General features: G+C 43.4%; 1 protein-coding gene across 1 annotated transcript; it reads left to right on the top strand.

Annotated features, from left to right (window-relative positions):
• Positions 1 to 2,855: 2,855 nt before the first annotated feature.
• Positions 2,856 to 4,721, top strand: LOC122027392 (rust resistance kinase Lr10-like). The gene is made up of 2 exons (XM_042586344.1): positions 2,856 to 3,198; positions 3,311 to 4,721. The coding sequence occupies exons 1-2, from the start codon at positions 3,111 to 3,113 to the stop codon at positions 4,558 to 4,560; spliced, it is 1,338 nt and encodes a 445-aa protein (XP_042442278.1). The 5' UTR covers positions 2,856 to 3,110; the 3' UTR covers positions 4,561 to 4,721.
• Positions 4,722 to 11,194: the final 6,473 nt, after the last annotated feature.

Here is an 11,194-nt window from a genome sequence, read left to right as displayed (position 1 = left end):
GATTGAGTGGTACTACTCTTGGACTAAGATATTAATTAAAAAGAGTTTTCAGTAACTCATTTAATTAGGGGACATTCGACATCTTAAACACAGGGAGACTAACACACTCATAATAAGAAGGAGCCCAAAATGTAATTTGGGATTGGTGCGGTAGTTCAATAATAGTTCTTTAGTGGAATGAATTATTATTGATGGAATTAAGTTGTGTGTTCTGGGCGAACACGGGAAGCTTAATTTCATCAGGAGACCAAAATCAATTCCTCCTCTCGGTCCCTATCGTAGCCTCTTGTATATAGAGAATTATACCCACCGCATACCCACCTTTCTACCCACCTTAAGGTGGCCGGCCAAGCTAGCTTGGAGCCCAAGCTAGGGCCGGCCAAAGCTAAGGGTGGAGCCAATTTAAGGTGGTCGGCCAAAGCTTGGATCCCAAGCTTAGGTGGCTGGCCATTAGAAAAATAAAAAGAGATTTTATTTAAAAATCTTTTCTTATGTGGATATCATGGTTTTAAAAGAGAAAGATTAAAATTTAAATCTTTCCTTTTATAGCTTTCTACAAAAGATTAAGTGAAAGATTTATATCTTTCTTTATTTGTAGTTAAAAGGAAGATTTTAATTTTTGATAAAACTTTCCTTTTTGTAACCATATTCATGATTTAAAAAGAGAGTTTTTAAATTAAATATTTCCTTTTATAAGTTTCTACAAAAGATTATGAAAAGATTCGATATCTTTCCTTATTTGTAAATTGAAAGAAATATTTTAATTTTAGAGAAAACTTTCCTTTTTGGAAATCATCCACATGTTTTAATAGAGATATTGTAATTTATAAAATTTTCTTTTATAACCAACCATGAAGGGAAAAATTATTAGAGAAATTTTTATTAAAAATTTTAGAAGCAAACTAGGAAGTTTTAATTCTTGTGTTATTAAAACTTTTCTTGCTTGGAGCTATGAGGTGGCCGACCACTTAATATAAGAAAAGGAAATTGGTTTTAATCAATTAAATTTTCCTTTTCATGGCAAAGAAAATAAGGAAGTTTTTATTTAAATTTTCCTTATTTGCCAAGACCAAGGATTATAAAAAAGAGGGAGGGGGTGCCTTCATGAGAGAGAACTCTATTCTATTTTCCTCCCTCTCTTCCTTGGTGGTGGCCAGCCCTAGTCCTTGCTCTTCTCCTTTTCTCTTTTTCCTTGGTGGCCGGCGGCATCAATACTAGAGGGGTTTTTGGTGGTCGGTTTTAGCTTGGAGAAGAAGGAGAGAAAGGAGGCTTTGCTCTTGCATCCCTTGAAGCTCATTGGTTGGTGGCCGAATCTTGCTAGAAGAAAGGAAGGTGTTGGTGGTTCTCATCTCGGTAGATCGTTGCCCACACAATGTCCGAGATTTGAAGAGGAATACGATAGAAGATCAAGAGGTCGTTGCATACAAAGAAAGATATAACTAGTAATTATTTTTCACATCATACTAGTTCTTCTTTGTATGAATTCCAAACACAAGAGGCTAGTGATTCTAGATTTTCGGATTAGATATTCGAAGTTGTGTTTCTTTTGTTTTGTTTTTCGAATTTGTGATTGGATTGTTCTTTTTGGTTAAGCCTAAAGTTATATAAGGAAATTAAATATTGAATTTTGTTAAGAGGCTTTGTCGAGGCAATGGTGGATGTTCCCATACCCAAGAAGGCCAAGTGCCTCGCCATGTTTGACCTGAGAGCCGATTTTCGAAATAAATATTTAATTAAATTTGTAACCTAGGTAGATTTGGATCTATAATGTTAAGTATCGTTTGCGATCCATGTCTAAACCATTAAGAACAGATAAGTTAAATTTAGAATCAATAATGTTAAGTTTCGTTTGCGATTCCGAATTTAATTTCTAAAGAACACAATAGGTTGTTAGGAAAGGTTCAGAACTTGTACAAAATTTTTGTACAGGGGAACCGATGCGATCTTCCTAGGACCAACCAACAACATGGAGGTATATGTTGATAATATATTAATAAAATCCCTCTAAACTACTGATTTATATGTAGACATCGAGGAGACATGCCGAACCTTGAGGGAGTATGAAATCAGGCTTAACCCCAACAAGTGCTTATTTGGGGCTAAAAGTGGATGCTTTCTTGTCTACATCATAACCGAGAGAGGAATCGAAGTCAACCTTAACAAAGTGAAAGCAATCCAAATTATGCCCCCCCCCACCCCACACACACACACAATCTGAAGGAAGCTCAACGTCTGACCGGGTGAATTACAGTGCTCTGTCCAGATTCATCTCCAAATCGTCCGATTGGAGTCTGTCGTTTTTCGAGATTCTACACTAAGCCACCAAATTTCAATGGAATGTCAAGTATGACAAAGCACTGGAGGAGCTCAGAAGCTATTAATCTTCTTTACCTGAACTTACAAAACTCATTGTTGGCAAGCCGCTCTAGATTTAATTGTCTTCTACCAAGCGAGCGGTCGGATCAACGTTGGTGCGATAGGATGATAATGAACAGCAACCAGTGTATTTTTTGAGTCATTTATTGAAAGATGTTGAATGCTGCTACACTGCTATAGAGAAATTGACATACGGGTTAATTTTAGCCGCTCGAAGGTTGCGTCCTTATTTTCTTTCTCATCCTATAAATATGTTAACCAATAACACACTGGGCCAAATTCTCTTCAATCCCGAGATATCCAAACGGTTAATCAATTAAACAATGAAATTAAGTAAATTTGATATACAATATCAATCCAAATCACTTATCAAAACATAAGTCTTAACTGATTTTGTAATATAGATATAAAATCCTGAGTCAACAAAAACTTGAGAGTCTATGTAATTACCCCCTCCATCAGCGGCCAAGTCAACCCAAATTAGAGCATTAAATCAGAGTTTTTTTCTCAGTCGAATAACGTATGAGATAATGCATTGCCCGCGTTGGCGCGTTGCGATGTGGTGGATAATTAGAACTTACGTTACATTTCTACTCGCATCGGAACTATAAAAACTCTTCAACTTCAATTGAGATCCGCCTCCTCCTCCTTCCACCCTGTGACAATTGATTTCCTCTCCTCGATCCACATCGCGTCGATTGATCCTGCATTTTTATTTTTATTTAGGCATCAGCATGTCAACGACTGTCTGGGATTCGTCTCAGAATGACGATTTCAGTTCTGCCAGCAAAACCTTCAACGGGTTCCTAACCGCCGTGATTGGTAAGAACACTGCAGCTTCTCGCAATCCCAGTTCATCGATCGCCTTCACGGACAGAGCTCTCGTGGTGTTAAAATTCTAAATCTCTGATGTGCAATTAAATTAATCTCGCAGTAACATCGGTGCTCAGCATCGTCTCCTTCGTCATCGTCGTCGTGCTAATCATCAGGTGCGTCAACAAGCATGGCTTACCGGTGATCAGCGTCAACGCATCAATTCCGGTGGCATCGTCCACGACTCCAGCCTATCATACGATTACCAACGAGCAAATAAGGAATACAACGGTGGAGAATTTCCTGAATGAAATAGCCAGGGAGAAGCCCATCAGATTCACTTCTCAGCAGCTCGCTCTCTTCACCGGCAACTACGCCACCCAGCTGGGCGCCGGCGGATTCGGATCGGTGTACAAAGGCGAATTACCCAACGGCGTGCCGGTGGCGGTCAAGGTCTTCCGCGGCAATCTGGACCATGGCGTCGAGGAGCAGTTCATGGCGGAAGTGGGCACGATGGGGAGAACCTACCACATCAATCTCGTCCGCCTCTACGGCTTCTGCTTCGACGCCGCCGTGAGAGCGCTCGTATACGAGTACATGGAGAAAGGCTCGCTGGACAAATACTTGTACGATAAGGACCGAAAGCTGAATTGGGAGACGCTGCACGAGGTAGCCATCGGCACGGCCATGGGAATCAGGTACCTGCACGAGGAGTGCCAACAGAAGATCATTCACTACGATATTAAGCCAGGGAACATCCTCCTCGACTCCAATTTCAACCCCAAAGTGGCCGATTTCGGACTAGCCAAGCTGATGAACAGGGTGGCCAGCCACGTCATCTTGACCGGAAACAGGGGTACGCCCGGCTACATGGCGCCGGAGATATGGATGAATTTGCCGGTGACGCACAAGTGCGACGTGTACAGTTTCGGGATGCTGTTGTTTGACGTAGTAGGGAGGAAGTGGAACAGCGGTGCTGCCACCGGCAGCGGCACTGAGAGCCTGCGGTGGTTTCCCAAGTTCGTGTATCAGAAATTCGAGGGCGGCGCATTGGGGGAGATCATATCCAGCTGTGAGATCGAGGAAGACAACAGAGAGGAGGCGGAGAGGATGTGCAAAGTGGCTTTGTGGTGCGTGCAGATGAATGCGGACGCGAGGCCTCCGATGAGCAAGGTGGTGAAGATGTTGGAAGGGGAGATGGAGATCGTTCCGGTCCCCATGAATGATCCATTTCCCTATTTGAACGGAGCGGGTCCGGAGTTTGATGTGTGGAACGAAGGCGGCACCACCACCGGCTCGTCGTTGAGCAATCATAGTGCGACTACGCCCATCATGCGCAAATATGAGATCGAAATCGAAACTCGCAACTGAATTTTAATTTATTGCAATTGGTAGCCTAAATTATATTTGAAATGTTACATTATTTGTTAGGCGCTATCAAATTTAATCTACTTTATTTAGTGAGTTCGACCATTTATATGTTTATGTTTGTTCTCACTCTCAGAAACTCTTGGTAATAAGATGTAAACTTCGAAGGATGTCTTTTGTAGCATTGAATCATGTTCGAGTTCATGATAAGTGTTGTTGATCCAATCGTGCATGATTTAGAAAGTGTAAAGACTGATTCTACTATAGAGATATAGAGATCTGAAACAGGTGATCATTCGAAGTCAAATCAAATTCAGGGGAGGAATGGAAGAAATCAACTGGCACAGGGGAGAAAGGAGGATTTTTTTTTTTTAAAAAAAACTATAATCCGTACCTATCCAATACTTCAGTTATTTGATTAGATGAGTTGACTCGTGCACCGTAAGCATTCAATACCTTTCTGGCAATATCTTTTAAATTGAAAGTTCTTTAATTCGTATAACGCTATTGGAAACAATGAGTATATTAGTCAGCGCTAACACGTTATAAAGATTTCCACGAAACTATGAATGAGCATTTTAGTCAGCGCTAACACGTTATAGAGATTTACACGAAACTATGAATGAGATTGCTTTAGAACGTGTTCCATTTTCCAGCTAAACAGATACGCAATATGAGTGCCCAGGCAGCATAGAGGTCATGTAAATGCAATCTTTGTAATATCTTACTTGGACAAGCTGCTTAACGATAAAACTGACCGGAAAAATAAGTTGAGAAATCTCAATATAAAATTTATGTATTCTATTCAATTATTAAGAAATTATAAATTGGATAGATAGAAATTACGGAAACGTACTAGAATCCATAGTATGCAGTCAATTTGGGCAAGATCTTCAATTTGCAGATCTTCCTTAGTATCCAGAGTTTTGTCGATGAGGAAATAAAACAAAAACATCATCTGTAAACTGAGACCATAACCCTTATTTATAGAAACATAAATTTACCAATTTCTAATTTGGCCCCTCAACAAATTAGAAATTACACATGATATCCACATTAATTTATTCATAACAATTAAACCCTTAAGTCATATTCCTTAATCATAAATTTGATCACATTAAATTATGACTTATTTAATTGATGACATTAGACATTTATAATTACAATTATAGTCCAAAAATTCTAACAATCTCCCACTGTACCATATGTGTAAAACTATAAATGTTAACCTTAATGAGCTCATAACTTTTGTCATCATAGTTGTAGGGCTTCCTTAACAATTTCGTCCATTAATTATATAGATATAGGATCAATGTAGTGTTCGTTGTATCTATCACAACTAAACCATCAATGGTCATGTACATCCATATAATCAAATGACATAGATCAATTATGAATATGTGGCATGAAAATTGCATGCAAGGTGATCTATTCATGCCAATTTTCAATTGGTCCTCTTTAACCAAAGTGAGATCAAAACTTTAACTTAAGTTATACAAAGTGTAATGAAGTAAACATTGAACTTTATATCTGATCAGATAATCTCCAAATACATATGTTTCATCAACATAACCAAATATATATAGAAAACATATATAGTACAATCTCCCACTAGATCCAGATTTCACCATACTGAATAACACCCATATGAGTGGTATGCTCATAGAAGACATTGAGTGGTAAACCCTTTGTAAAAGGATCTGCTATCATGGAGTTTGTACCTATGTGGTCTATCGAAATCTGTCCACTTTATACTCTTTCCTTCACAACAAGGAACTTGATATCGATGTGCTTCGATTTTGTCGAGCTCCTATTGTTGTTAGAATAGAATACAGCTGATCGATTGTCACAAAATGACTTCAGTGGTCTTTCAACCTTTCCCAAAATACGCAGCCCAGTGACAAACTTTTTCAGCTATATTCCATGATTAGATGCCTCATAACATGTTATAAACTCTGCTGCCATGGTGGAAGAAGCTGTCAATACCTGTTTGACACTTCTCCAAGAGATAGCTCCGCCGACCAACAGAAAAAACATAACCTGAAGTGGATCTCATGCTATCTTGGCATCCCGCAAAATCAGAGTCAGAATATCCCATGATCTCAAGAGTATCTGACCTCTTATATATGAGCATGTAATCACTAGTTCTCTTTAAATATCTCATTACCCTCTTTGCTGCTTTCCAATGATCCATTTTTGGGTTGCTTAAATATCTGCCCAACACTCCAACAATGTACGCAATATCTGGGCGCGTACAAACTTGAGTATACATAAGACTTCCTACAGCTGAAGCATAGGGAATCTTTTGCATTTCTTGAGTCTTGAGGCTTCCTTTAGGGCATTGTTTAAGACTAAACTTATCTCCTTTAGCGACTGGGGTATTACCTGGTTTACAATCTTGCATACCAAATCTTTTAAGCACCTTATCGATATAGTTCTTTTGCGATAATCCAAGAATACCTCGAGAATGATCTCAGTGTATTTGGATTCCTAATACAAAAGATGCGTTACCAAGATCTTTCATTTCAAAATATTTAGATAGAAATCTCTTGGTATCGTTTAATATACATATATCATTTGTAGCAAGCAAATTATCAACAACATATAGAACCACGAAGATATGCTTACTCCCACTGAACTTATGATACACACAATCATCTACCACATTTACCTCAAAACCAAATGAGATGATTATTTGATGAAATTTGTAGTACCATTGATGAGATGCTTGTTTTAACCCATAGATGGATTTCTTAAGTTTGCAAACCATACTCTTTGGATCTCCTGATACAAAGTATTCTGGTTGCACCATATAGATTGTTACCTCAATGTCTCCATTGAGAAAAGCTGTCTTAACATCCATCTAATGGAGTTCCATATCGAAGTGTGCGACAAGTGCCATGATTGTCCTTAAAGAGTCTTTCGTTGAAACTGGAGAAAATGTCTCTTTAAAGTCAATCCCATAGTTCTGAGTATAGCCTTTAGCTACAAGACGTGCTTTATACCTTTCCACATTACCATTTGAATCTCGTTTGGTTTTAAAAATCCACTTACAACCAATGGGTTTCACACCTTCTGGTAATAGGACAAGTTCCCAAACATTATTATCTTGCATTGACTTATATTCCTCATTCATTGTCTCAATCCACTTTTGAGAATTTGAATCTTGCATGGCTTGACGAAAGTTGATCGGATCATCCTCCGTCATACCATCATTTTCCTCATGTTCTTGAAGTAGCACTATGTAATCATCCGAAATAGCACTCCTCCTTTCTCTAGTGGACCTTCGTAAAGGCACTTGTTCTATGATCCTGTCCGAACCAGAAGTCAGCAGACGCTGGGCACGTGACGCTCCAAGGCTCGCTGATGTAGGTCTCCCACTAGTGTCGAGATGCTCCGGCTATCCTGCACAGAAGTCGAGCCGGGAAGGGGATTCCCAGCGACGACCCTCCGACGCTCAAGTCAGGTAAATCACGATGAACAAGGTGGCTCCAGAAGTCTCAGAGTACATACCCCCCTCCTTGGCGATGAAACCTGAGGTTCTTTATATAGAGCTGTGAAAGGTTTGGGCACGCGTACCAGGGTGCATAAGTGTCCCCTGTCCTATCCTAGGTATGCGGCTGTCAGAAAGCTTACTTGTCCTTTCCTAGGTACGCGGCTGTCAGAAAGTTTACCTGGCCCATATCGCTACAGTCAAAGCATGCCCTCGATGGGACAGCAGAATCCTCTGTCACAAGATTTGGAGCATGACACACACGTGAAACCTACAGGTTGTCAGAGAAAGAAATCCTCTGGCCATTTCCTTTGCTCCAAACTTGTAGTCCGAGCGGAAAGATACCTAAACATCCGACCGGACATCCGCAGTGGTTTACTCGTGCTTTGTGGAGACTAACAAACAGGGGTGCTTTATGACTGTGATCGGTCAAAAGGTCAGCTCGGTCCATGACCTTTTTAACTGAGCGTCGGAACCCCGATTTGACAGGGTGCCTACCAACTATGAGTGCAAACCGGCCGGACCTTCCGGTACTCGATTCCATCGGCCGGCCGGCATCCAGTCGGACCGGCCCTCTATGGTCGTCCGTCCGGTCGGACCACACTCTCCTCTGGGTGGGCGGCTGTTCCGGTGACTTCCACTTGGCGTTGACTTTACAAGAAAAGGCTCTTACTACCGGATCACTTGCCTTCCCTTCAAGTCTAGTCGAAGGAGGCGAATAGTCCGACTGACTGGACTGTGAGTCTAGCCGAACGGCTCTTCCATGCTAATCTTCTCCGCCCGGTCAGCGGCAGAGGTATCCTTGAATGAATCAATGATGACTTTCGCCGGATCTCCTTGCGTTCTGCGCCAATCTTCGACATCAATGTCGATCATACCTTCATTAAATGCTCCGAATGATTGACTACCACGTGGAGCAATGCCATCAGAGTACGGAGGCGGTTGCATGATATTTTGATGTGACCGAAGCAATTCGAAATAAACGGCTAGATGTATGCATTGATTCCCGTGACCTGGATCCGACGGTGGAGGCCGACCGGCCCTCACCCTATAAATTCTTCGTTTCCTTCTCGCCTTCACACGCCTCCGTTACCTCTACTGTTGCTCTCTGCGCTGTGGAGCTCCGGCGATCTTGTTGCTGCCTTCTGACGCTCTCCGGCGCCTTTCCTCGATTCATCTCCCCTCAGTAAGGTTTTAGATCTCTCCTCCTTCCTTTCCGGTATCTAATCCGTATTTCTTCCCCTAGCTCGAGTCTTTGAAATTCCATTCCTTCGTCTTTGGAACTTCCTTTTTGATTTCTTCTGCCCCGATCATGGCCAGTTCTTCTCATCCCGAAGAACAACCCTTAGGCCCATGGTATACTACCATGCGATCTCGTTTCGAACAACGGGATTTTGATATTTTGGCTGACAATTTCGAAATCCCCGAGGATATCGAAGTTCGCCTAGCTGGTCCTGCCGCTCGGCCACACAGACCGCCGCGCGGTGGTTTCTGTGTCTTTCGCGACCAATTTACCGCCGGTCTGCGGTTCCCCGTCCATCCTTTTATAGCAGACGTCTGCAATTATTTTGGCGTGCCGCTCGGAAGTTTGGTACCAAACACCTTCCGTCTCCTCTGCGGCGTTGTCGTTTTGTTCAAGATTCACAACATTCCCCTCCGACCGGAGGTCTTCTTTTATTTCTATTATCCTAAGCAAGCCGAGCCGGGCACCTTTATGTTCCAAGCTCGGCCCGGTTTGGTCTTCTTCAATAAACTACCCACTTCCAATAAACATTGGAAGGACTATTATTTCTACCTCCGCATGCCCAGTCAGCCAAACTTTCCGACCCAGTGGCAAGTCAGTCTACCTCCCCCTCCCGAACTGAAGAAATTCAAGACCCGACCGGACTATCTTCACGCCGCAAATGTACTAGCCGGTCTACGACTTGACATCAACAAGCTTCTTCACGAGGGAGTGATGTACATTTTTGGGCTGAGTCCTATACGGACCCCACTTCCGACCGGCTTCGGTAAGAACTTTGCTTTGGCACTTGCTTTAATTGCTAACTGATTTCTTTTTCTCTTCATGCAGCTGACATCGTCATGGACTCGGTGATGGCCGGCGTTCTAAAGAGAAAGGCAGCAGCGCTGGAGGCTGTGGCAGCCAAAGAAATGAAGGCGCTGGGTATTCAGCCGGTCGGTTCTCACGAAGGAGAAAGCGGCACCCAGGCTGAATCGGCCGCTCAGGCCTCTCAACAGCATGTGGACAGCGGCGCTACCCCCTCCAGGGAACCAACGGCCCCCGAGGAAGGGTCCGTTCGGGAGGAGGATCAGCCGCTGCAAAAGAGACGCCGAGTGGAGACCCCGCTACGCTCGGCTACCTCTGCGGTCCAACCCTCTGACCGGGCCGCCTCGACTGCGAAAGGGAAAGCGCCGGTGCCTGAGACCATTTCATCTGACCGGACGCCTTCTGACTGGGACGAGCTGACTGCTCCGGTCGAGGCCACTCCGGTCGACACTCTCCCCCCCGCTCGCCGTTCAGTCCAACGTTCGACCATCCATTCGCGGTCTTCTGCGCCAGCTTCTGATCCCGGTCGGGCGATCCCTGGTCACGGCCGCACAATACGGGTTACTCTTCATCTTCCGACTGAAGAGTTGCTGCCAGAAGCTGACCGGACGACCGTGCCCGAGCACACTGTTACTTTGAAAGGGCCCCTCGCCGAGATGTGGGCCGACGCTCGGGCGCGCGTAGCACTGATCCCTCTCCAGAACTTAGCCAATAGCCACATGCAAGCGGCTACGGGGGTAAGTTCTTCGTTGTTTTTTGTTTTACCTAAAATATTTCCGCTCGGCTTCTAACAACTGCGACTTCTCGTTTCAGAGGTGGGTGGAAGAGATAGCAGTTTCCAACCGTCTGGCTATGGCGGACGAGGAGATAAGGCAACTGCGGGCGGCAGGTGGTCCGAGCGGCTCCCAAGGACCTTCCTACTCCGAGTTGCAAAAAGAGTGAAGAAAACTCAAACTCGCGGAAGAAAACAACCGATCAGGCCCACGCCTAGGCCGAGTCCGAGCGACAGGTCAAGTCGCGACAAGATAACTCGCCACCACTCGGAAGAACACACCATCTCCGATCCGGAGAAGAAACGTGGAGGCCCGGGCCCGAGT

The sequence above is a fragment of the Zingiber officinale genome, chromosome 10A (assembly GCF_018446385.1).
Source record: "Zingiber officinale cultivar Zhangliang chromosome 10A, Zo_v1.1, whole genome shotgun sequence".
Taxonomy (NCBI): Eukaryota; Viridiplantae; Streptophyta; class Magnoliopsida; order Zingiberales; family Zingiberaceae; genus Zingiber; species Zingiber officinale.
This window is presented reverse-complemented; position numbering and strand designations above follow the sequence as displayed.